General features: G+C 43.2%; 1 protein-coding gene across 4 annotated transcripts in view; it reads left to right on the forward strand.

The window, feature by feature from the left end:
• The window catches only part of LOC139381091 (dystonin-like), a 205,819-nt gene that overhangs the window by 46,698 nt on the left and 132,116 nt on the right, over window positions 1-27,005 (forward strand). For 3 of the 4 annotated variants that reach the window (XM_071124343.1, XM_071124348.1, XM_071124346.1), the window contains 5 exons: window positions 14,155-14,216; window positions 17,083-17,172; window positions 18,697-18,732; window positions 21,678-21,755; window positions 23,146-23,238. In XM_071124343.1, the coding sequence (XP_070980444.1) occupies window positions 14,155-14,216; window positions 17,083-17,172; window positions 18,697-18,732; window positions 21,678-21,755; window positions 23,146-23,238 (359 nt within the window). The remainder of the gene's footprint in view (window positions 1-14,154; window positions 14,217-17,082; window positions 17,173-18,696; window positions 18,733-21,677; window positions 21,756-23,145; window positions 23,239-27,005) is intronic. The other variant, XM_071124347.1, reaches the window with a different exon arrangement.

Consider the following 27,005-nt stretch of genomic DNA (forward strand, 5'->3'; position numbering starts at 1 on the left):
GTAGGAAAAGGATAGGCATCAGTCTGGGAAACATTGTTGGTCTTCCTATAGTCCACACAAAATCTAAGACCACCAGTCTTTTTTGGGATGAGGACAACAGGAGCAGCCCAAGGAGAGGAGGAACGTTCTATTATATCTTGTGTTAACATATCATTAATGAGTCCCTTTTGGATGATTAGCTTCGCTGGGGACAAACGATATGGCTTTTGCTTGATCGGCATTTCCTGTGTAAGGAATATTTTGTGCTTCAGGAGCCCGGTGCGTCCTAGCCTTGAAGTACATACATCAGCATTATTCTGCAGCTGTTCCAACAGCCTTAACTCCTCTGGATGTTCCAGCTGAGCTCTTCTTACAGCCTGTAAAAGGAGATCGTCAGAAGGATTATCAAGGGTTAGTGGTAACGGAGCAACGGCAGAGAAGACTGCCACATTTGAACCCCAATCATGTAACTTCGTAGCTTCTGATTGGAAGAAATGCTTCTTGCTCGGATTGTATGGAAACCAGTAGCAATTGTGTGCGATATCAATCTGGACACCACTGAAGTACATGAAATCAATTCCCAACACGACAGGAAAAGCAAGGTTCTTGGTTTGTAGGATAACCGAAGGAATCATATAGGAGCGGTTACACAGGCGGAACTCTACCTCACTCCATCCAAGTGGTCGTCTAACCTCACCATCAGCCAGATAGAGTGGACCTTCTGTCCACGGCTTCAAGTTGTATTGCGGACCTTTAACCTCCTTCCACAGTTTCTCATTGAGCAGTGTGTAGGATGACCCGGTGTCCAGGATGGCTCTTCCTGTCCATGGGCCTATGGACAGGGGTAACACCAGTTGGTGCTGTATGAACTGAAAGGAAGGGGATGTCGATGGGGGGGCGTAGGCAGTGACTCTTGGGGTTTCAGCTCTGGTTAAAGCACCCAGAGAAGGATGGTCATTCCTGCGAAGAGAGTTAGGTGTGTTGGCCTGTTGTGATTTGTGGTTTCTGGAAGGGTTTTCGTGATACGGTCTTGGACATGTAGCTGAAGAATGTCCCTTTTGGCTACATCTCCAACAGAACATGAGAGGGGTCATGGCTTGAGACTCTGGCTGTTGTTGATGGTCTGTCTTGGGTAACGGTTTGGGTGTCTGTTTCTTTCTTTGGTCATATTGCTGTTGGCATTCTCTGTCCTTCTCAAACTGCTGTCCCAAGCGAACCAGTCCATCGACAGTGGTGACTCGTTCTCGGAGTTGACTGGCTAGTAGTGGGTTGATGTTCTTCAAAATCAATTTAATGACCTCTTCCTCCTCAATGCCAGGTTTCCACCTTCTGCACAGGGAGTGGTAACCGTATGCAAAGTCACGGATACTCTCTTTCTCTCTTTGTACTCGATTCCTGACTCTGTCTGCCAACTCATCTGTGTAGTCCTCAGACAGAAATGCAGAGGAAAACTTGGCCTCAAAGTCAGCCCAGGAGGTAGTGGTGAGACGTGCCACATCCCACCAGTCTCGAGCTGTCCCATGCAACACATTCCTCAATGTGGCAAGGAGTTCTTCGTCAGCCAGGGGATTGAGGGCAAGAAAGTCACGACATCTTTCTAGGTACATTAGCGGATCAGGACTGTCATCTTTTTTCCCAAAGGTGGGAAATTGCAATTTAATGGGCATCGCCCCCACATGACGTCTACTCAAATCACCATGAACAAACGAGCTAGGAGGGATTGAGGAAGTAGAGGGGAAGGGAGTTATCGGACAATGAAAATGAACACCAGGATGCATGGTGGATTGCATCCTGCAAGGGGTGGCTGTAGCATGGCCTTGTCTTGGCTCTTCAGAGGTGCCAGCTTGGCCCTCAGTGGTCTGAACAGAAGTGGACACTAGAGAAACTCTGTGTAAGGAGTTGTGTTTAATGGAGGCCATGTCCACAGACACGTCATCCAACATTTTAACACAATTAGAGAGCTCTGTTTGCAAGTGGTCTACAGTGTTAACCATGGGAGAAAAAACTGAATTAACGTCCTTGAGGACCTCAGTGTGATGATGTTGCAGGCGCCATTGGAGAGTGGCAGTGAGTTGGTTTCGTTGGTAGTCAAACTGCCTGTCCATGGCACCAGTAATTTCCCGTCTTCCACTCTCACTGAGCTCTGTCAGTGTGTGGGTTAGAGTGCTCAGTGAGTTTCTGAATTCCATGGCACTCTGTTGTTGCTCTTCCCTCAGACATTTAAATTTATCGTGGATAAGAGTTTGGAGATGTTGTTGAGTCCGACGAATATCAAGGATGTCACCTTGAAGTTGTAAGACTCCCACCTCTGGAGATAAACCAGACAATGGAAGAAGGTTGGGTGTCAGAGGGAGGGCTAGCTCAGTACTTCCACACAGATCCATGTCAATAAGTGAGTAACTGGTTAGACCTCCTGTGGCCTGTGGTTCAGACCGAGCATTCAGATTCCCAGGGCTCTGGCCCAAATCAACTCCATTATCTCCATTCACATTATGATTTGTATTGTCAGCTTGATGGTCAGAATGGCCCTGTATATTCCCATTGACAGGTATGACATGGATGAGCACATTATCTTGGGGTGAATCCATTGTTTTAATTCCACACAAAAGATTTGCTTTGGTTAGTTCTCAATGTTGAGCTGTCCCATCTGGGGTGCCATTTTTTATGTAACGGTTTTGACTTGAGGTTATTTTTTTTATAGGGGTGCCAGGTAGGTTGTGCCTACCAGAGAAAACATTGGTCTCTCCTTTTAGTTTGGGAGGGAATGAGTCCCATCTGGTCCGTCAAGTCTACACCATACAAAGGACTTATGTAAACGTCAGAAGGGAAATCAACTTTTCATAAACCCTTAAAACATTGAAAGAACTTCAAAAACAACTATTCTTTTGCGTGGGTTGTATTAGCAACATCAATGGATTACACACACATAATAATATAACACAATGAGTTCTGGTTCCTCCAGAAATGTCCTGTACCTCGGGCCTAAAAAGAGTCCCGCCCGGTAAAGGAGTTCAGTGAACTCAAGTGACTTTTGTCACGCAATGTTGGTCCGTTCATTCCGTGTAGCGTAAACCCAGTATTAAATCATACAATCAATATAACCATTTTACCACAGAACTTTAAAGCGTATCTGCTCTTACTAATTCCTCAACTACATCTAACTACATAAATCATCACCGTATACATCATATCAAAACAAATGAAATACCGTATACAAAAAAGGTGGTAGTCAGTCGGTCAGTCAGACAATCCAATCCGCCAACAGATCTCCAGCGGAGAAAGGCCACGAAGAATAGAGAGGAGTAGTCCACGGACGCAAAGAGTGGATCCGATCCTGGGTAAACTCTCAGGCTACAAAACACACGTTTAACAGCAACAAAACAACCGGAATAGAGAAGCTTCGGGAACACATCCTCAGTCACGTCTCCATCACAAAAACGCCACTTTTGCGCAGCTGATGCTGGCTATTTAATTGGGAATTAAAGGGCAAGCACCTTATTGGAAGGAGAAGCACTGAGACGGCTCAAAATAATTCAGGGCCGTCACAGCGTGACAGAGGAGTTTTTGGCTTTACGTCCTATGCATGGCACAACTACGGGGCATGATTTGTATGAAGAGGTGTCAAGATGTGTAAATGAGATGGAGCTGCCTTGGGAAAAACTCGTGGGTTTGACAACCGACGGAGCACCTGCGATGTGTGGACACAGGAGCGGACTGGTGGCGAAGATACGGGAAAAGATGCAAGAGGAAAACGCGACAGGTGAGCTGACAGCTTATCATTGTATCATACACCAGGAAGCGTTGTGCGGTAAAGCCTTGAAAATGGAGCATGTAATGAGCATCATCACGCGCACAGTTAACTTTATCAGAGCCAAAGGTTTGAATCACCGCCAGTTCAAGGCATTTCTGACGGAGTTAGAAACGGAGCATGGTGATTTGCCTTATCACACAGAGGTGCGATGGCTAAGCCAGGGAAAGGTGCTTCAAAGATGTTTCGAGCTTCGTGAGGAGATTTGTCTGTTCTTGGACAGCAAAGGGAAAGACACAACACAACTCCGAGACGAAATGTTTCTGTGTGAAATGGCTTTTCTGTGTGACATTACGAGTCATCTGAATGCAATAAACTTGCAGCTGCAGGGTCGGGATCGTGTCATCTCTGATATGTACAGTACAGTGAAGGCATTTAAAACCAAACTGACTCTGTGGGAGACGCAGATGCGGAAAGAAAATTTGAGCCACTTTCCCAGCTGCCAGACCATGAAAGAGAAGCTCTCTACCAGTGCGTTCCCGAGCACACAGTTGGCTGATAAAATAGGTATGCTTGCCGCTGACTTTCGACGCCGATTTGCTGACTTTGAAGCACAAAAAAGCAGGTTGGAACTGCTCGGTAACCCATTTGCTGTTGACGTGGAAAGCTCACCACCAAACCTCCAAATGGAGTTGATTGACCTCCAATGCAATGATGCACTGAGGGCAAAATATGCGGCAGTGGGTGCTGCGGAGTTCGCCCGTTTCCTCCCCGGCACAATGCCCCAGCTGCGCATCCAGGCTGCTCAAACGTTGTCTATGTTTGGCAGCACATACCTGTGTGAACAACTGTTTTCTTTGATGAACCTGAACAAAACATCACACAGAAGTCGACTTACTGCTGAACACCTCCACTCAATTCTGAGGATTTCTTCAGCTCAGAGCCTTACCCCGAACATTGATGAACTTGTGGAAAAGATGGGACACCACCAAGTATCACCCTCAACCTCAAACAAGTGAACATTACTGTGCAATCACATATTTAGAGTTTTTACTCAGTTCAAGTTTAAAAGTTAAAATTTAATATTTGTTTTCACTGCATGTTACTTCTCCTTAAACAAAGTGTTGTTTTTGATTAATAGATTTTTGCACTTTATTTTTTTGTATTTCAATCCAATTATATTTTAAAAATATTTCAGTTGAGTGGATGATAGAAAATTGCTATTATTGTTTTTTCTTTGAAGTAAATTTAGCCCACTTTTGCTAAAATAGAAAATATAGTCTACTGATGGTGCCTTGAATACCGGTTTCTTTCATTTAATGTTCATGTTATGGGGATATTTATATAAAGGAAATTTGTCTTTTGTGTCTGTTGAAAATTAAAGATTACTGACAGAGCCATAAGAAAATATTGCTTTATTTATCTGATCATATTGTAATATATTTGTTAGGTTTTCAGTAGGTTCAATTAGGTTCACTAGACTATATGCGTCATTTAAAAATTTTTCAATGAACATTCGAACAGTCCGGCCCTCGTCTTGTAGCTGATTTTTTTATTTGGCCCTCCGTCCATTTGACTTTGACACCCCTGGTATAGAGCTAAGCACAGCCAAAATCCTAGAGGAAAACCTGGTTCAGTCTGCTTTCCAGACACTTGGAGAGAAATTCACCTTTCTGCAGGACAATAACCTAAAACTCAAGGCCAAATATGCACTGAAGTTCATTGGAGGCTGCTGAAGGGAGGATGGCTCATACTAGTGGCTGGACCAGAGCAAATAGAATGGCATCAAACACATGGAAACCATGTGGTGGTGCCACCTCCCCTTTTAAGGTGGCACCAACCTCCTGAGCTGGATTTGCTTACCAAGACGACATTGAATGTTCATGAGTGGCCTAGTTACAGTTTTGACATAATCGGCTTGAAAATCTATGGCAAGACTTTATTTTTTATTTAATTTAATTTCACCTTTATTTAACCAGGTAGGCTAGTTGAGAACAAGTTCTCATTTACAACTGCGACCTGGCCAAGATAAAGCATAGCAGTGTGAACAGACAACAACACAGAGTTACACATGGAGTAAACAATAAACAAGTCAATAACACAGTAGAAAGAAAAGAAAATAGTCTATACATTGTGTGCAAAGGGCATGAGGAGGTAGGCGAATAATTACAATTTAGCAGATTAACACTGGAGTGATAAATGATCAGATGGTCATGTGCAGGTAGAGATACTGGTGTGCAAAAGAGCAGAAAAGTAAATAAATAAAAACAGTATGGGGATGAGGTAGGTAAATTGGGTGGGCTATTTACCGATGGACTATGTACAGCTGCAGCGATCGGTTAGCTGCTCAGATAGCAGATGTTTAAAGTTGGTGAGGGAGATAAAAGTCTCCAACTTCAACGATTTTTGCAATTCGTTCCAGTCACAGGCAGCAGAGAACTGGAAGGAAAGGCGGCCAAATGAGGTGTTGGCTTTAGGGATGATCAGTGAGATACACCTGCTGGAGCGCGTCCTACGGATGGGTGTTGCCATCGTGACCAGTGAACTGAGATAAGGTGGAGCTTTACCTCGCATGGACTTGTAGATGACCTGGAGCCAGTGGGTCTGGCGATGAATATGTAGCGAGGGCCAGACGACTAGAGCATACAGGTCGCAGTGGTGGGTGGTATAAGGTGCTTTAGTAACAAAGCGGATGGCACTGTGATAAACTGCATCCAGTTTGCTGAGTAGAGTATTGGAAGCTATTTTGTAGATGACATCGCCGAAGTCGAGGATTGGTAGGATAGTCAGTTTTACTAGGGTAAGTTTGGCGGCGTGAGTTTGGCGGAAGGAGGCTTTGTTGCGAAATAGAAAGCCGATTCCAGATTTGATTTTGGATTGGAGATGTTTGATATGAGTCTGGAAGGAGAGTTTACAGTCTAGCCAGACACCTAGGTACTTATAGATATCCACATATTCTAGGTCGGAACCATCCAGGGGGGTGATGCTAGTCGGGCGTACGGGTGCAGGCAGCGAATGGTTGAAAAGCATGCATTGGGTTTTACTAGCGTTTAAGAGCAGTTGGAGGCCACGGAAGGAGTGTTGTATGGCATTGAAGCTTGTTTGGAGGTTAGATAGCACAGTGTCCAAGGAAGGGCCAGAAGTATACAGAAAGGTGTCGTCTGCGTAGAGGTGGATCAGGGAATCGCCTGCAGCAAGAGCAACATCATTGATATATATAGAGAAAAGAGTCGGCCCGAGAATTGAACCCTGTGGCACCCCTATAGAGACTGCCAGAGGACCGGACAACATGCCCTCCGATTTGACACACTGAACTCTGTCTGCAAAGTAGTTGGTGAACCAGGCAAGGCAGTCATTAGAAAAACCGAGGCTACTGAGTCTGCCGATAAGAATATGGTGACTTGACAGTAGCTGTTTAGCAATGATTAACAACCAACTTGACAGAGCTAGAAGAGTTTAAAAAAGAATAATGGGCAAATATTGTACAATCTTAGAGACTTACCCAAAAAGACTAATCTCTGCCAAATGTGATTCTAACATGTATTGATTCAGGGGGTTGAATACTTATCAAATCAAGATATATTAGTTTTATTTTTCATGAATCTAAAAAATATATATATAATTTTGACATGGCAAAGTATTTTGTGTAGATTGTTGGGGGAAAAAAGAAAATCCATTTTAATCCCAATTTGTACATTTTTGGGGTGAAAAGTTAAACGGGTGTGAATACTTTCTGAAGGCGCTATATGTGATCACATTAAAACATCTATAAATCAATTAAATAATTATATATGGCCGATGACGTGTAGTTTTACAATGTTATTCAACATATTCCCCTATGGCATTTTGCAATCTCACATGATGTTCCAATGTTTAACCGGTTAAAAAGTAATTTTCAAAGGTATTCCTCTCGTTTGGTTTTAGACTCCAAAGGGTCACCTTCCAAGTGGAACCTGGCAACAGTGAAAGTGAAACAGATTAATGAAGTCAGAGGTCAAGAGCTGTTAGGTAACATATTTAACACGCTTCCATGGCCCTGGGTGGACTGTTGCACTTCCACATATCAACAGTTAGCATAACCTTAAGTTGTTAATGAGAAACCAAGAGAGGGCCTGGATTCCACACACTCTGTTCGTCTAGCAGTGACCAGATCCTTGTTTTGTTGATGATCCAGACCATGTGTGCTAATGAGGAGTATATTTACATTTGCCTGTCCTGCAGTGTGTGCATTTGTGTTTAACTTGCAGATTACCGGCTGGATCAACTTCAATGTCGTGAAGAAGGGCTTAAGTAAGGGTCATTCGTTTTGCCAGGCAATGGAGAATATATGATGGGGAATTGCCAGGGCTCACTTGTCAATTTCAATGGGACTTTCCTGGTTGAATAAAATGTTAAATAAAAGTCCAAGTCCAACATCACAAGGTTTATTGGTTATAAACGTTATAATAATGTGTTGGTGAGTGCGAGTGATGACTATGTGCCAGTAGGTTGTGATAAGGTACTGCAGTCATCAGCTGATGGTCATAATTTTTAATCTGACATCATGTTATTTGTCACAGTAGGAAGCTGGGCAGGTCTGAGTAGATCAGATGGGACTGGAACTATTCTCCCTGACTTTAATGGAGTGTTTAGCTGCTAAACCAGCAGTGGTATTTATGAGCTCCAGTCCTGACCTATACTACCAATTAGGTGTAATAATGTGGTAAAAGCAGCCTCTGATTACTCTGTATATAATATACCTCATCACACACATTGGTAAGTAATATTGGGTTTTTATGAAGTGATTCTTCGCTATTTTAGAAGATTTAAGAAAGATTTATAATATTTCAAAGTGAAATAAGTGTAGGCCCATGTTCTCTCAACCTGTCCCTCAAGAGGGCACCATTCTCTAAAGATTACCCCTCTTACACACATCCCACAAACTCAGCGGTACAGTATCCAACCAGCTACTACTGAATTTATTTCAAACTTAAACTGTCATCCTTAGTTGCACCATAATAATGAGCCTTGGTGGTCAATGATACAGCAAATTCATCCTGTCTCTGGGCCTTGAGCAGGGAAGGGTGTTGCCTTGGACACTCCCTGAAGACCCCATTTGTATTAATGAGTCTCTGGCTATACTCATGTATTATGTAGTAAGCAGCCTCAGGCCACTAGGATCACACATTGTAACGTCCTGAAGGCCGAGCTCAGCTCAGCTCTACCCAGTCGCAGTTGTGATTTACTTAACGGTTATGGAGATAGAGAGCGAGGGAAAAGGAGATATATGTTCAGGGATAGTGGGAGAGAGAAGAAGTGATATAGCAGCAGGTGTCTGGTACGCTACTATGGCAGTGGTGGATTTAAAACACTGTAGTTTTTTTATTAACAAGGGTATAGGCAGGATGGATATTTGTTCCTCTCTCAGGTGCAGTTCTGTTCACTAATATTTGGCGCAATCCCTAGTCCCAGACTCCCAGCCCAGTAGTGAATTCCCTGCAGCTTTACACACACACTATTTATATATTAACCAAATGAAAAAGGCAGCTAATAACCACTGACAGTGACAGCACATTTGAGACACATCTGGATTAAGGATAGGCCTAAATGACCAATCACCCATCAGTATTCTGCCGCAAAACTGACCAATGTATGACCTCATGTTATTGCCTGTTTTTTGCATGGTAATTTTAGGGGAATATTTTATGTTGCATAGCACTAGGTAAAGTGTGTTTGTCTTAATTTCAGTTGGTGTTGTAGTTATTGCCCAACGAGCGCAATTGAGTGTGCTCGGTGTGTTAGATGTATTTGATGAACCAGGGATTGACATTGTTGTGGGTGATGCACTGTAGGATGTGAAAAATGTGTAGTTCAAATAAAGCACATACAGTAAAAATGCAGACGGATATTTTTGGATCCAGAATTCATTAAAATATGTTTGCCTTTGAAATTCAAGGACATCAGCCTCACAAACGTGTCACATCTGACATAGAACATACAGTCTGATCTTTTTATAACTGTCTCAGCATGGGCTCACTCCTCTGGGATGTACCACTCATTGCAGAGAAAATTGGATTTGTCAAGGATCTGACAAATTATACTGATTGTCTAGTTAATTTACTGACCTCAGAGTAAGACGGAAAATGGTTAATAACCCATGATGTTCTCTTCAGTAAAGAGCTAATATTATGACAACATGACTAATTGCCATTGGTTGATTGTTTTGATGAATGGAGTTTCTGTCCAGATTTTGTACGTTTTGTGAGAGGGAAAAAGTGTTTGTATTTTTTAAAATTGAGTCTGTTGGTTGTTGGACGTTATTGCATATTATTGCACAAGATTAATCAATTTGTTGATTACATTGCTAGTTAACTTCTCTCTGCCTAAAGACACTACATAAACTTTAATTGCCTTAGTAGTAATCTAATTTATCCATCAGTTAAATACCTATAAGAAATGTAATTGTTAGATCTATTCCTATGTTCTACTCAACATTCAATTAGACAAACAAGCTTTAACATACTATAGTCGCATACAGGCTACTGCAATAGTATTCTCCAAACTGATGTCCCCTCCTGTTTCAGATTTAATGTGTCATTCTAAAAAAATAGGTTTTAATCAGAAAAATGTTCTCCTTTTCTTAAGGAGGCTTATTAGTCCCTTAATGGCATTGAGCCGCATTGTGCTGTGACCTTAAGTAAACATTAAACATGTAAGAAAACCTCTGAGTTGCTGTGGAAAATCTGACAGGACTCATTTCGGATGCTTGACGAGAAGGGGAGTAGCGGCAGGCTGTGCTAGAGGTAGGCAGGCAGGGAAGCAGGCAGGGAGGAGGAGTCTGTTGCTGCTCCTTCAGTAACGTCGGTATCTCACACACATGCCGTCCCTCTGCCGGGACCATGATGCACTCTCTCCAGAGCCCCCGGGAGCTAACTATGGCTAGGGAGATGTGGCACCTGCTGGGTCGTGACGGGGAATTCAGCGCTCACCTGGTGACGTTGATGTGCTGCATGGGTCAGTATCTCTTCCTGCTTCGCTTTACTCCATTCCCCATCCAGAATCCAAGGATCGGGAATTTCAGTTTCTGACTGAGCGTGGAAGTTTGCCGCTAGTTTCTCATTTAGAGGGGGACTTTAAACCTCCCAAGGCTAAATTATGTTGTGTTATGCTGTGTTGTAAAAGGAGGAGGTTATCTGTGTTATTTGTATTTTGGTTCCAAAGTCAAAGAATATGCAGATTGCATGATTTACTGGGCTTGTGATTGGTATCAATGTCTTCCTCTGAGGGCTTATATCAGCTGGACCTTTAGGCAGAAATATAAAGTAGGACAGACAGGTATCTGGCCTGAATCCTGAATCCCACTTGGCAGCTTTCTCTCTTAATCTTCCTGTGTGAGACAGGTAATGCAGAGAGAAGTAAGGAGGGTCTCTCCCCCCAAGCTGTGTGTCTCAGGACCATTAGCCTACCGCCATGTGCAGTGTTGTACAGTAATGGATTTTGTTTGGCTAATGATACAGAAATATAGTATAGGGATTTTGTCTGTGTTAGATTCTCTGAGCAAATGTTTTTGTCTGTGTAGCATACCTGGCGAAAGTTTGCCTTGACAGCTCACAATTGAGCCTTTATGTTTCCATTTCTATCCCAGAGAGTCTCAGGTCTGTGAGAGCCTGCATGTGGAAGCGGCCAGCCTGGTTGTCATGGATACAGGAAACACAAAATAATGTGGTAGACCAGTGTACAATACTGAACCATGAGTAATGGAAGCTATGCCTCATGCATTGAAGTTCATTCTTTTTCTTTACGCTTCCAAAAATATCAATCTCTCTGGAGACTACTGTATTCACTAGAAATGAACCCACATGTGTAAGAGTATTAGGATAGTCTTGTAGCTAATCATTATGTATGCAGTAGTTCAAAAAGAAAATGTGTACATGTAACCATGCATAGTCTTTGGGGTTAGGGCTCGGCTCCTTCACGGTAGCTCACTGCCAGAGCGAAGCATCATATGAAGATCATAATATAAGTACGGGCAGTGAGCACGATATTAGGGCTGTTTCCGAATAAAACAAATGTTGGTCGACCGAGAGTCGTCTGTTCTTTCGACCAATCGGGTTGGTCGAAATGTTCAAACGTGTATTTTTCCATATGTAGACACACCCTATGTTTGAATAAAATCAACTATATGTCGGCTACTGAGCTTGTCTGCCTCTTTAAGCACTGTGATAAAAAATTGCTCCACCAAAAAAATATTGGTCGACCAACAGCCTATCGACCAAACATTCAATCAGTCGACTCAATGGAGTCAGCCCTACATGATACAGTGCCTTGCGAAAGTATTCGGCCCCCTTGAACTTTGCGACCTTTTGCCACATTTCAGGCTTCAAACATAAAGATATAAAACTGTATTTTTTTGTGAAGAATCAACAACAAGTGGGACACAATCATGAAGTGGAACGACATTTATTGGATATTTCAAACTTTTTTAACAAATCAAAAACTGAAAAATTGGGCGTGCAAAATTATTCAGCCCCTTTACTTTCAGTGCAGCAAACTCTCTCCAGAAGTTCAGTGAGGATCTCTGAATGATCCAATGTTGACCTAAATAACTAATGATGATAAATACAATCCACCTGTGTGTAATCAAGTCTCCGTATAAATGCACCTGCATTGTGATAGTCTCAGAGGTCCGTCAAAAGCGCAGAGAGCATCATGAAGAACAAGGAACACACCAGGCAGGTCCGAGATACTGTTGTGAAGAAGTATAAAGCCGGATTTGGATACAAAAAGATTTCCCATGCTTTAAACATCCCAAGGAGCACTGTGCAAGCGATAATATTGAAATGGAAGGAGTATCAGACCACTGCAAATCTACCAAGTCCTGGCCGTCCCTCTAAACTTTCAGCTCATAGAAGGAGAAGACTGATCAGAGATGCAGCCAAGAGGCCCATGATCACTCTGGATGAACTGCAGAGATCTACAGCTGAGGTGGGAGACTCTGTCCATAGGACAACAATCAGTCGTATATTGCACAAATCTGGCCTTTATGGAAGAGTGGCAAGAAGAAAGCCATTTCTTAAAGATATCCATAAAAAGTGTTGTTTAAAGTTTGCCACAAGCCACCTGGGAGACACACCAAACATGTGGAAGAAGGTGCTCTGGTCAGATGAAACCAAAATTGAACTTTTTGGCAACAATGCAAAACGTTATGTTTGGCGTAAAAGCAACACAGCTCATCACCCTGAACACACCATCCCCACTGTCAAACATGGTGGTGGCAGCATCATGGTTTGGGCCTGCTTTTCTTCAGCAGGGACAGGGAAGATGGTTAAAATTGATGGGAAGATGGATGGAGCCAAATACAGGACCATTCTGGAAGAAAACCTGATGGAGTCTGCAAAAGACCTGAGACTGGGACGGAGATTTGTCTTCCAACAAGACAATGATCCAAAACATAAAGCAAAATCTACAATGGAATGGTTCAAAAATAAACATATCCAGGTGTTAGAATGGCCAAGTCAAAGTCCAGACCTGAATCCAATCGAGAATCTTTGGAAAGAACTGAAAACTGCTGTTCACAAATGCTCTCCATCCAACCTCACTGAGCTCGAGCTGTTTTGCAAGGAGGAATGGGAAAACATTTCAGTCTCTCGATGTGCAAAACTGATAGAGACATACCCCAAGCGACTTACAGCTGTAATCGCAGCAAAAGGTGGCGCTACAAAGTATTAACTTAAGGGGGCTGAATAATTTTGCACGCCCAATTTTTCAGTTTTTGATTTGTTAAAAAAGTTTGAAATATCCAATAAATGTCGTTCCACTTCATGATTGTGTCCCACTTGTTGTTGGTTCTTCACAAAAAAATACAGTTTTATATCTTTATGTTTGAAGCCTGAAATGTGGCAGAAGGTCGCAAAGTTCAAGGGGGCCGAATACTTTCGCAAGGCACTGTATATGCTATATCAAATCCCCTAAAGAAAGAAACACAAAACCCACAGGTGGAGGCCAGGCTGGTGGTGGGATTTAAGAAACAGCAAGCATAGCGAGTAACAGCTAGATACAGCAGCACGGCAGCAAGAGACACCAGCGCATGTGTGTGCGTGACATCCAGCTCCGAGGAAGCATGTGTAGAACTGGTCAACTTAAATAGACCGCATGTAAGTAGAGTGCAAATCCAATTGGTGCAATATCCGCTGATGCCACCACACTCGGATTCCCTTCTGAACGGACTACGCCGAGTGAACCATATACAGTACATTGATAAGAGGAATGAACGGCTGGCTCATTGTAGTAGTAAATCACAATTCCACTTGTCATGCAAATTACCATCCCGTGTGTGTGTGTGTGTGTGTGTGTGTGTCTGCATGTGTGTGTCTTAAAGTTACACCATGCTTACTGTATGTATGTAAAGTACTTTGCTAATAAGTGTCTTGTTTGTGTATTTTTCTCAGATGAAAGAGACAGAGTGCAGAAAAAGACTTTTACAAAATGGATAAACCAACATCTCCTGAAGGTAATAATTGATTGTCCGCAGAGCTTCTTTTAGAAACATGCTGTACCATTAATTTTATTTCCCAATTCATTGTTCCTTTTTTTGGATTGGGGAGACTTTATTTGGCCTTCCAGTTCAATGATCTACATAGAGACTGTAATATGAGAGAGAGAGTTAGGCCTACAGTATGTTTTAATATTGTTGACTTGTATCACAGTTACAGTGGTAGCTACTAGCTACGGTCAAGTCTAGGGATGCACATTAATCATGAACATCTCTTGATGTTTCCATGTCACTAAGACTCTTGGTAATTATGAATCTGGTCCCATGGGTAGATCATTTCTCACATACCTCAATGCCTAATTAGTGTATTGTACCTCCACCTCTCTGTCGTCACCTTTAGGCCGTTCTGTGTTGAAACGGTTACTGTTTTTACAACATACAGATGCAAGAGAGATGGTATAATGGTCATGATAATGGAAAGACAGTATGGCTGGGAATTGCCAGGGACCTCAAGAGAGGATATTATTGCTGTACTTAGGTGCCAATACAATATGCATTGCGATTCTCACAATTCTATATGTATTGCAATTCGATATTGCAATGTGATGCTCCAAACGTATTACTCACTAAATGTCTGCTGCTGAGAGACAAGAGGGACCATGAGAAAACAAGTTTTATTGTAGTAGTTCAGATCAGTCAAGGAAATAAAATAGATAAAAACATTTTCGCTCACTATTTAAAAAGAAGCTATAAAATGAAAAAATACTTGAGTTTTGGCGCAGGTACAGCTGACTCGCGCTAGCTAACGCTACCTATAGTAGCATAAAGAATCACTAAAAGACAGGCTGTTTCATGTGTTAGTCCTGTCAGTTTCCATGAAGATGAACTATACGGTGTCGTTACCTGATGAGGTGAATAACCCATTAAAGAGTGATCAGCAAAGCATTACAGCCTTTCATCCTGGGCTACATAACTGATGATAGATGTTTAGCAGAGGTGCCAATGGGAGATGGCATTTGCTAGCTTGCCAGAGTTTGTGCTAACTGCATATCTTCTTCCACCCGTCCCATGATGCGGTATACATGTACCCAGTCATTTTCATTGACTCCGGAAGAATCTAAATTGCTTTGGTTCATCTGCCATGGAATTAGGGATCCCCTTGTCAGAGGCAGAGTAACTGATTAAATTATAAATGTCCCACTTTCCCATATTGTAAAACAGTATATGAGCAAGCATAAACTATATCAAGACAAGGTGTTTATTATGCAAATCCATGCCAGTTTATTGTGTAATGTGCTTAGGGAGCGAGTTATAATCCTGTTTTTGTCACCTATTCAAGTGATTTAGCCTGATTTATTTGGTCGAAGGCAAAAGTGTTGTAAACCCCCTAAGCTAACACATGGCACAGCTGTGTGATCCCGTTTGGAGTGACATTTCATGTTGCAGTGGAGCAGGATTATTGGAGTAATGTTGCAGTGATGGCACGAGTTACAAGGCTCAACTGTTTTATACTACAGATGGAGGTCGAATATTTTGGCTATTTGAGCTCAATTATGTCATATTTCATTATTTTCCCCGTCATCTTAGATGTTGTTGCCGGTACTACAAACTGTAATACAATATCTGAATTTGAGAGTGAACTGTACCCATGGAAAGAAAGGTATTTTAACTACTGTACTCTCTAGTGCCAGGGTCAACATGCCATATCCCCTGTGACATTGTCCGGGAGAGTTTAAAAGTGCTGAGTAATAGCGGGAGGAAATATTTGGCTGACCAACTAGTAACAGGGGATCCAGCGAGCAGGTCTATTTTTGCCCCACAGCTGTGCCTGTTTGCTGGGGTTATATGGGAGAGAGGAGAGGGGCCTGCCACGTGGCCTGGGTAAAAGCAGGCCACCGGCCAACTGGGGGATTTCACAGGCCTGGTGGTATTCAGGACAGGAAGAAGGGGAGATGGGCCTACTGGGAGGAGAAATCCTGGGACTGGAGTTGTTAAGTGTGGGGTCAGGATGAGTTATTTGAGGGCCATGGATATGTGTCCAAGCCATGTGCTCCCTCTGTAATACAGAGGTAGGTCACTAGTAGGTAGGGAACCTGATGGGAATTATGCTAATAAGGCCTTTTCATTTGTATTTATTAAGGATCCCCATTAGTGGCTACTCTTTGTGGGCTTCAGCAACATTAAGGCAGTCATAAAAAATATTACATGACACATACATTTCACAACACATTAAGTGTGTGTGCTCAGGCCACTACTCTACTACCACATATCTACAATACAAAATCCATGTGGACGTGTGTGTAGAGTGCGTGTTTTAGCATGTGTATGTGAGGGTTTGTGCCATAACAGATCTCATCCCTGGTACCTTACAGACACCAATTGAGTCTATGAAATGCAGGCTCAGTCAGACCGGAGACATCTCCCTCACATACACCACTAATCACAGAATGGAATGTGGCTGTTGGTTTCCATCACTTAATCAGTTGCCAGCCCAAGCTTTAGAGGCTCCTCTCAGTTCACACAGACACAGATGAGAGAGTTCTAAGAACTCTATTCTATTGCATAAAACAACGTTTCGATGCATAAACAGTATTAAACATAATCTTGTGATTTTTCTATCACAGATTCTAATCACACCTGGGTCAAATACATTGTGTCAAGTACTGGAGCTGCACTGGAGCTGCACTTGATTTAGTTTTCCCACTTCAATGCAATAGGCTCAAAAGTGCAAACTCCAAGCTAAATTGACGTACTATTTGACAGAAGACTGATTTCAATATTCCAATACATATGCACCCTCATCATGTTTAATGCTGCCCTCCCCAGTGCCTTAATTATTTCAACAGGAAGAGATAGTGCCTTAATTCCTTTCCTCTGGCCTTAGGTACGGAAGCATGTAAATGACCTGTATGAAGACCTACGAGATGGACATAATCTGATCTCACTGCTGGAGGTCCTGTCTGGCCAGTCATTGGTGAGTAGCGTGTTGTCATGGTAATGTAGCTCTAGCCTGTTATCACCCCTCAAGTATATCTTATGAGTCAGAGGATATGTCTGAAATTGAACCTTATTCCAACGGATACTTTTGACCAGAGCTCATATATTGTAGGGAATAGGGTGCCAATTTTCAAGACGTCTCCTTTTTGGAAATGTGCTTGTATTCTTGAAAGGAAGGTTTGAACAGAGAGTGACATTATAAGTGATGATTTGCCTGGCTTCTAAACCCCTAGATAACACAATTAATTCCATTGTTTGATTCTGATTAAAGTAAAGGGAGTTTTCATATATGATTTCTGTTCCCTGGTGCAGTGTCACGTTGCATGAGAATTCCAGGAATGTACAATTTTCTTCACACAAAAAATGTAAATAAGAGTTCAGGGTCCACTTTTTCAGACACATACACTCTTAGAAAAAAAGGGTTCCTGAAGGGGTTCTTCATCTGTCCCCATAGGAGAACCCTTTTTGGATCTAGTTTTGATTTACATTTGGTTGAGAGGTCAACTATCGTGAAATTAACCAAACATTTTAAGATGTCATTGGATTTAGGTTAAAAGTTGGGTTAAAAAAAATACATAATTCCCTTACGTTGTTGAATTTTTGAAAATCCATTCAGTTTTAGTCATCAGATTACATTTTTGTTGTTGAAATGATGTAGAAATAACGTTGATGCAACCAGTTTTTGCCCAGTGGGATGGAACCCAAAAGGGTTCTAACTGGAATCAAAAAGTGTTCTTTAAAGGGTTTTCCTATGGGGACAGCCAAAAACCCTTTTATGTTCTAGATAGCACCTTTTTTTCTATGAATGTATTATATCACCTTTTTTTTTATCAATCGGGTCCTAGATCCTGAAGCAACCTCTTGAGCAAGAACCAGCATTTACTTTTTTTATATACACTTAAAGCCCACATATGCAGTATATCCTACAGCTATAGTGTCGATCAGATGCATGAATCAGACAATCAGATATGTGAAAACGCCCCAAGACCATTTATGCTTCAAGGCTTGGGAGAAACTAACTGCATTACAATGCTTGTTTTCAATGTTTGTAATGTCATTGCACTCCAAAAAAAACACGACTTGAAAGAAATGATGGCTGGATTGGAGACATAGGAATTTTGATTAAGGCTGTTTGTTATCACTCAAATGTCATACTCAAATGTCATCACATTAGAGAATCTGAAAATGAATCATGATCATAGCTGTCTTTTGATGTCAGTTGTTTGGTGGGTTGCAGCAGCATGAGTTCTCTGTAACTCATGTGAGGAGAAATGAGGTTCCCTCTAAAATAGGTGTAGCTAATATTTCTCCTTGAAGTCGCCCACATGCTCTTTTGTTTACATCCTGTTTCCTCTCTACCCTCTTCCTCCTCCATTTCTTCTATTTTGGATTTGTTTTGTTAATTTTACATCCTCCTTTTCATTTGTCCAACTTGTGTCTTTGTCTATTTGTCTTCCCCTTGTGTTTCTTTCCTGCGCTCACATTTACTCGGCCTGGTAAGCCAAGGGAGCGTGATTTCCTCAAGACATTGCGGTTGGTGAGTTCGGCAGAAGCATGTGCGGTTGAGCAGCATGGAGATGAGCAGGTTGATGATAAGGGGGTTGGTGTGGTTCGCCGTCCTCCCCCTTGTAACACAACCAATGCAGCGTGTTCTGTGGACATTAACGAGAGTGGAACAACAATCCCTCCACAGGCTTTTTACTTTAGTGGCCCGTAGTGAGCACTATAGCAATCTGTTTATATGGTTAGGTCAAGTTGCATTCTCTTTGATTTTATGATAGAAGTTTGTGTGCAACACTGTGTAGAATAGGGAGTGGCCCACTGTATGGCTTTAGAATTGCTAGCTGAGAAACTGAGATGGATTACATGATGGAAATGTGCTTGGCTTATGAACAAAAGGCCCAAGATCATGTTCAATTTATTGTTTTTTCTCAACAACAAAAAAACATACACTACCCTTTCAAAAGTTTGGGGTCACTTAGAAATATTGTTGTTGAAAGAAAAGCATTTTTTTTTTGTCCATTAAAATAACAACAAATTGATAAGAAATACAGTGTAGACATTGTTAATGTTGTAAATGACTATTGTAGCTGGTGACGGATGATTTTTAATGGAATATCTACATGGGCGTACAGAGGCCCATTATCAGCAACCATCACTCCTGTGTTCCAACGGCACGTTGTGTTAGCTAATCCAAGTTTATCATTTTAAAAGGCTAATTGATCATTAGAAAACCCTTTTTGCAATTATGTTAGCACAGCTGAAAACTGTTGTACTGATTAAAGAAGCAATAAAACTGGCCTTCTTTAGACTAGTTGCCTAGAAGGCCAGCATCCCGGAGTCGCCTCTCTACTGTTGACGTTGAGACTGGTGTTTTAAGGTTACTATTTAATCAAGCTGCCAGTTAAGGACTTGTGAGGCATCTGTTTCTCAAACTAGAAACTCTAATGTACTTGTCCTCTTGCTCAGTTGTGCACCGGGGCCTCCCACTCCTCTTTCTGTTCTGGTTAGCCAGTTTGCGCTGTTCTGTGAAGGGAGTAGTACACATGAGATCTTCAGTTTCTTGGCAATTTCTCGCATGGAATAGCCTTCATTTCTCAGAACAAAAATAGACTGACAGGTTTCAGAAGAAAGTTCTGTTTCTGGCCATTTTGAGCCTGTAATCGAACCCACAAATGCTGATGTTCCAGATACTCAACTAGTGTAAAGAAGGCCAGTTTTATTGCTTCTTTAATCAGTACAACAGTTTTCAGCTGTGCTATCATAATTGCAAATGATCAATTAGCATTTTAAAATGATAAACTTGGATTAGCTAACACAACGTGCCATTGGAACACAGGGGTGATGGTTGCTGATAATGGGCTTCTGTACGCCTATGTAGATATTGCATTCAAAATCAGCCATTTCCAGCTACAATAGTAATTTACAACATTAACAATGTCTACACTGTATTTCTGATCAATTTGATGTTATTTTATTGGACAAAAAATGTGCTTTTCTTTCAAAACAAGGACATTTCTAAGTGACCCCAAACTTTTGAACGGTAGTGTATATTGTGCATGCCAGAGTAAAGTAAAAGAACAGCACCATGCACTTCCATCTTGGATTGCAAGCGCATGTACAAATCGATCACATTACTGTGTGATTCACAAGATCTCCACCTGGGCCTCTAAGTCCATCCTCAGTAGCTTTGTGCATCATTGAGCCATACAATCAAACTTGAACATCAACATTTATGAACCATTGAACATTTTTCATCAGATAGTGGCTTTCTATTGTATTCAATGTATACCAACAGCAGGCCACTTGACTGATTGTACCAAGTTAATGAGGTGAGCCATTGAGGAAAAGGCTTTTGTGAATGTTGTCACTCTGCTATTGTAGTGAAAGGGATTCCTCTGCCTCTTCTCATGACCAGCCAGGAGAGTAATTACTGAATCAAGAGCGCTGTACTGCAGCTCATCCCTGGGTCGTATTCTGCCGCTGTGGATCGGCAGGGGACTGGCTGGCTTGTGACGCAGTTTCCATCTCATTATCTCACGCTGTGTCCCTCCATTGTGCTCCTGTGTCCGTCACAGGAGTTTGTCTCTCTGCTCACATCATGACACTTTGTCCTCACAGCTATATGAATCCTAGATGCTTTTTGGAACTGGGAAAGGTCTTTATTGTTTGTGTTATTAGTCCTCATTGGAATTAGTTTATCACTCATTTCCGGTAAACTCCTGCCCAATTCAGCACTAATTCTATCAGATTATGCGTTCTGTCAGTTCACAGTTTGAGAGTACAAAGATACATGTATTTTCTATCGCGTAAATGCAGTGTACCAGTTGCGTAATTTCAGATAAACCTAGGGTATGGTAAAGGAATACAAATGCTAAAGCATTTGTTGAAAATTCCTCTCAAATTAATTTTGATCAAATTGAAGCTCATTTACTGCATTTCTACACTGTAGTTTATTTTAATATCAAGTCAAGCAGCAGTAACCTAGCCAAAGCCATCTACTACAGCCATCTTTACCTCTGCACAGTTTTGAGAAAAAATTGCGCTGTTCCCTACAGCTGCATAGATGCGCTCTCCATAAAGCTAGCTAGCCATACAAACAGCCTTTCCTCCCGCTCCCAGGCATCCACATGGTCCTAAAGTCTGCCCACTGATACCACTAAACTGCATTTGCCTTTTAATCAGGGTTGGAATTATTTCCGTAACCTATTTTAAATGGTTTGTATAGAGCTAGGGTATGGCGACTGGTGTGTAGTAATAGCAGCGTTTTGTAGACCACCCTGGCTCCGGATTTGTTTGTTCCCTCCCTTTTGGTTTTTCTCTCTTTCCCTCAGCAGATGAGTGGGTAAGACCCTGGCAGGGGCATGTCCGGTGTCCTCATACTACTAATGGTGTGGTGAGTCCCTGGTCCTTGGAAAGGGAGAGACCACATGGCAGTCACTAACTTGTCCCCCTCTTCCTGTTCCTCCTCTATGCCTACAGCCTCGGGAGAAAGGGAGGATGCGGTTCCACAGACTCCAGAATGTACAGATAGCACTGGACTACTTAAAGAGGCGGCAGGTAAGGACCAATCACATTTGCCGAAATGCTAGAACATATGTGTAGAGGAATTTCTGATAACCATTTCACCATGTGGATATTGAAAAGCACACTGAATGCCCACATCAAAACAGAAACCTTGCTCAAACCATGACAGGGATAACCAATATCATTACCTCATAAAGGGTTCAATACCTCCCTCATCATGACTCACAATAGAGGACATGCTGAATCCATCTCCCAAGGGTGGTTACATCTCTGATTGCCCCTCCCCCACATCCCCCACAGTCAGGAAGTGATAGAGATGGAGAACAGTGCTCACTGCCCAGCTGTAGCCTGCCAGACATGACGTCAGTGAAAGCAACCCAAGGCCTGAGACAAAGGATTCATAGATCATTAAATTATGCCATTGTTTTAATGACATACCAGGCCCATTCACACCTCATTCATATTCATAAACAGACAAATGAAAGATTCACATGCTTTTTATTCTATCCTACTGTTGATTTAAGGCTGTACTGTATCATAATAAGGGTAGCGGTAGCATCAATGTTGCAATGAACTGTGGGAAGGATAGATAAGATATTGTATTATTACAAATAGCTATGCCCAGACTTGAAAAAGCACAATTTAGAGGGTGAAAGAAAATTGCCTCTGCTTTCGGTTTCACTGCTTGCTCTCTCATAATGAAATAAAATGGCATTTATTTGCACATGACAGGGATTGTCATGCATATCAATGGAAGGCCATGATATAAACATCATGGCAAATTATTTTCAATCAAATTAGGTAGAGTACCAAGCATGACAATTTTAGCCATTGGACCACAATAAAGTATTTGTATTTGAAATTATGGATATTTGTTTGGAACAAATTAGTTTATTAGAATGAGGACATGATATTTCAGCACATGACATTTCAACACATAAGCTACCACACTATAGTGCCGCCTTGTGGTATAGAGGTGTGGACTCAAGGCCACATAATAATAGTAAACTGATTTACGAGCACAACTTCGTTACCAGCATCTGTTTTGGGGATTTCCACTTGTTCTAAAAAGAGGATGGACATTACTCTCATAATATGTATGCATTTTTACGCATCATTTTAAAGGGGCTTTATAAATGATCTGTTACGGTGAGTATGACACTAATACCGATGAACAAATTCAAATTCTCACTAATGTGTATGTACCCTGTTTATTACAAGTTTAAAGACATATTAATAGGTTTTGGATATAGAGACATCTACAGATGTTCTTCAGGGATGTTAACCTACACTACTAAGAATGAAGGTGCTTTGCGGATCAATAGAAAACATTTCTTAAGCTGTTTAAGTTGATGTAGATTTGCAATGCATCACTTCTGTGTATCATGCTTATTAGCCAACTGTTTACAACTCCTTTCTTCAGGTCAAGCTAGTCAACATCAGAAATGATGACATCACAGACGGGAATCCCAAATTGACGCTGGGATTGATTTGGACCATAATTCTGCACTTTCAGGTAAGAGTTCATCTCAAATCACACATTTTGTTCATACTGTGTTGTTCATCTTCCGTCTGTGTGAATCAGTGTGCTTTCTCCATTGCTGTATTTTTGTCTTAGCAAATGATAATCAGTGTGCATATGCTAGTGTTATTCATGTTAATTTGGTTGAGGATTAGGATGATCATATCCAGCTATATTATGTCACACATGGAGCTGGGAGATGTCTCTTGTTTTGACCAAATTAAGATATCTGTATTTAAAAGGTTCTGGATTGAGGTATTATGTTTCTCGTCCATTTGACAGAAAATGCTAGTATATTGAAGCCAGTGTGATTGAAAACCTAACGTGTTGCTTAAACTCGCTACAGTTCTGTATGTTTTAGGATTTGCTTGAAAAGACTGACATTTGGTTCTGTTTGAACCATCTAAACCAGTGGTCACCAACCGGTATCGTGATCTTCAAGGCATTCCTAGTCGATCCCCAAACATTTCTGTTGAAAAGCCAACGATAAAGGCTTGTGCTGCTTTTTGTATTTTTTGTGTTGCTCTGTTGGCTGTAGGTGCACTTGATTCAGAAGCCCTGCTCACCGGAAAGGCAAAGTGTTCCAGTTTTGAACCATTTTGTTTGTCTGAAAAGACAAACCCCGCCTACCCGGCAGACTGGTAGATCTGTGGCTACATCGAGTTTGCCTACTGCGCTAGCCAATCGGATTGCTCAAATCTCTGTGCCTACAGCTTCCACAAACCCGACCACAGCAAAGTTTGATACTAGCCTGCGTGAGGTTTCAGAACTTTTAAAACTATGACCAGAGAGAGACTGTCAAAGAATACAGCAAAGAGCTGATGTTTTTATGAGTGAGTTCATGTTAAACATTTTATTCAGCACTGTCAACACTGTTTTTATTCAACACTAAACACACTTTTCCATACTTTCACTCACACAGCTGTTTATTTTAATATTGAGGAATATTTCACTTTCTGTGCTCATAGGAACAACATGAATTTGTGCATGAGGCAGATGCAGTGTGACTCGAGTTTCACCATCAGGTGGAAGACAGTGTCCCCGCTCTGGTAGGGCTGTTGCGGTGACCATATTACTGTCACACTTAATGAGAGCTCATGAGCATAAGAAACAATGCCTTTTTCCCCCAACTTTTTCGGATCATAGTCGCACACCTCATGTAGCCTAGCCCATAGGCCTATATGTTTTGATAAGGTTTAAGGTAAGCACATTAATCTGCTTTACAAGGGTGTGAGTTTCAAGTTTGGGGAAGATCATTTTCACCATAAAATGCACCTTTTTATAATAAAAGCATTACATGCATAATTGCATTTGCGGTCACTTTTGATAATGGCTAATGGAACATTCGTGTTTATAGCCTACTACCATGTGCGCATCGCTGCGCTTATAATGTGAGGAAATAGCCTAATAGTTTATCAGCATTCTAAGCTACACGTTCTGATCTGTTGCGTCAGCCACATTGCGTAAAAAACATAAAATAAAAAAAAATGTGGGATCTATCTGTGACGCCCTGGTCTTAGTATTTTGTGTTTTCTTCATTATTTTGGTCAGGCCAGGGTGTGACATGGGTTAATTATGTAATGTGTTTTGTCTTGTTTTTTTTGTGTAGGTATTGGGATTGTGGTATAGTGGGGTTATCTAGAAAAGTCTATGGTTGCCTGAAGTGGTTCTCAATCAGAGGCAGGTGTTTATCGTTGTCTCTGATTGGGAACCATATTTAGGCAGCCATATTCTTTGAGTGTTTCATGGGTGATTGTTCCTGTCTCTGTGTTTGTTTGCACCAGATAGGCTGTTTAGGTTTTCGTGTTTCTTGTTTTGTATTGTTCGTGTTTATTTTGTTTATTAAACATGTATCAAAATTACCACGCTGCATTTTGGTCCGATCCTTGCTCCACCTCCTCTTCAGAGGAGGAGATAGAAGAAAACCGTAACAGAATCACCCACCACAACAGGACCAAGCGGCGTGGTGACAGGCAGCGGCAGCAGGAGCAGCGAAAGGAGGAATGGACATGGGAAGACGTTTTGGACGGCAAGGGTTGTTACACATGGGAGGAGATATTGGATGGAAAGGGACCCTGGGCACAGCCTGGAGAATATCGCCGCCCCAAAGAAGAACTGGAGGCGGCGAAGGCAGAGAGGCGCTGGTATGAGGAGACAGCACGGCGACGCGGATGGAAGCCCGAGAGTCAGCCCCAAAAAATTATTGGGGGGGGGCTCACAGGGAGTATGGCGACGCCAGGTAGGAGACCTGCGCCAACTTCCTATGCTTACCGGGGGGCTAGAGAGACCGGGCAGGCACCGTGTTATGCTGTGGAGCGCACGGTGTCTCCAGTGCGGGTGCATAGCCCGGTTAGGTACATACCAGCTCTGCGTATCGGCCGGGCTAGAGTAAGCATCGAGCCAAGTGTCATGAAGCCGGCTCTACGCATCTGGTCTCCAGTGCGTCTCCTTGGGCCGGCTTACATGGCACCAGCCTTGCGCTCGGTGTCCCCGGTTCGCCTGCATAGCCCAGTGCGGGTTCCACCTCGCCGCACTGGCAGGGCGACCGGGAGCATTCAACCAGGTAAGGTTGGGCAGGCTCGGTGCTCAAGAGCTCCAGTGCGCCTGCACGGTCCGGTCTATCCAATACCACCTCCACGCACCAGCCCCCCGGTGGCAGCTCCCCGCACCAGGCTTCCTGTGCGTGTCCTCGGCCCAGTACCACCAGTGCCAGCACCAAGCATCAGGCCTACAGTGCGCCTCGCCTGTCCAGCGCTGCCAGAGCCTTCCTCCTCTCCAGCGCTGCCGGAGTCTTCCGCCTGTCTAGCGCTGCCTGAGCCTACCTCCTTTACAGCGCTGCCGGAGTCTCCCGCCTATCCAGCGCAGTCAGAGCCTTCCTCCTCTCCAGCGCTGCCGGAGTCTCCCGCCTGTCCAGCGCAGTCAGAGCCTTCCTCCTCTCCAGGGCTGCCGGAGTCTCCCGCCTGTCCAGCGCAGTCAGAGCCTTCCTCCTCTCCAGCGCTGCCGGAGTCTCCCGCCTGTTTAGCGCTGCCAGAGCCTTCCTCCTCTACAGCGCTGCCGGAGTCTCCCGCCTGTTCAGCGCTGCCAGTCTGCAAGGAGCTGCCAGTCTGCAAGGAGCTGCCAGTCTGCAAGGAGCAGCCAGAGCCGCCAGTCTGCAAGGAGCAGCCAGAGCCGCCAGTCTGCATGGAGCAGCCAGAGCCGCCAGTCTGCATGGAGCAGCCAGAGCCGCCAGTCTGCATGGAGCAGCCAGAGCCGCCAGTCTGCATGGAGCAGCCAGAGCCGCCAGTCTGCATGGAGCAGCCAGAGCCGCCAGTCTGCATGGAGCAGCCAGAGCAGCCAGTCTGCATGGAGCAGCCAGAGCCGCCAGTCTGCATGGAGCAGCCAGAGCCGCCAGTCTGCATGGAGCAGCCAGAGCCGCCAGTCTGCATGGAGCAGCCAGAGCCGCCAGTCTGCATGGAGCAGCCAGAGCCGCCAGTCTGCCAGGATCTTCCAGATCCGCCAGTCAGCCAGGATCCGCCAGTCAGCCAGGATCCGCCAGTCAGCCAGGATCTGCCGGAACCGCCAGTCAGCCAGGATCTGCCAGAACCATCTACCTGCCTGAGCTTCCCCTCATTCCCGAGCTTCCCCTCAGTCCCATTTTCCCCTCAGTCCCGAGCTTCCCCTCAGTCCCGAGCTTCCCCTCAGTCCCGAGCTACCCCTCAGTCCCGAGCTTCCCCTCAGTCCCGAGCTTCCCCTCAGTCCCGAGCTTCCCCTCAGTCCCGAGC

The sequence above is a fragment of the Oncorhynchus clarkii genome, chromosome 23 (assembly GCF_045791955.1).
Source record: "Oncorhynchus clarkii lewisi isolate Uvic-CL-2024 chromosome 23, UVic_Ocla_1.0, whole genome shotgun sequence".
Taxonomy (NCBI): Eukaryota; Metazoa; Chordata; class Actinopteri; order Salmoniformes; family Salmonidae; genus Oncorhynchus; species Oncorhynchus clarkii.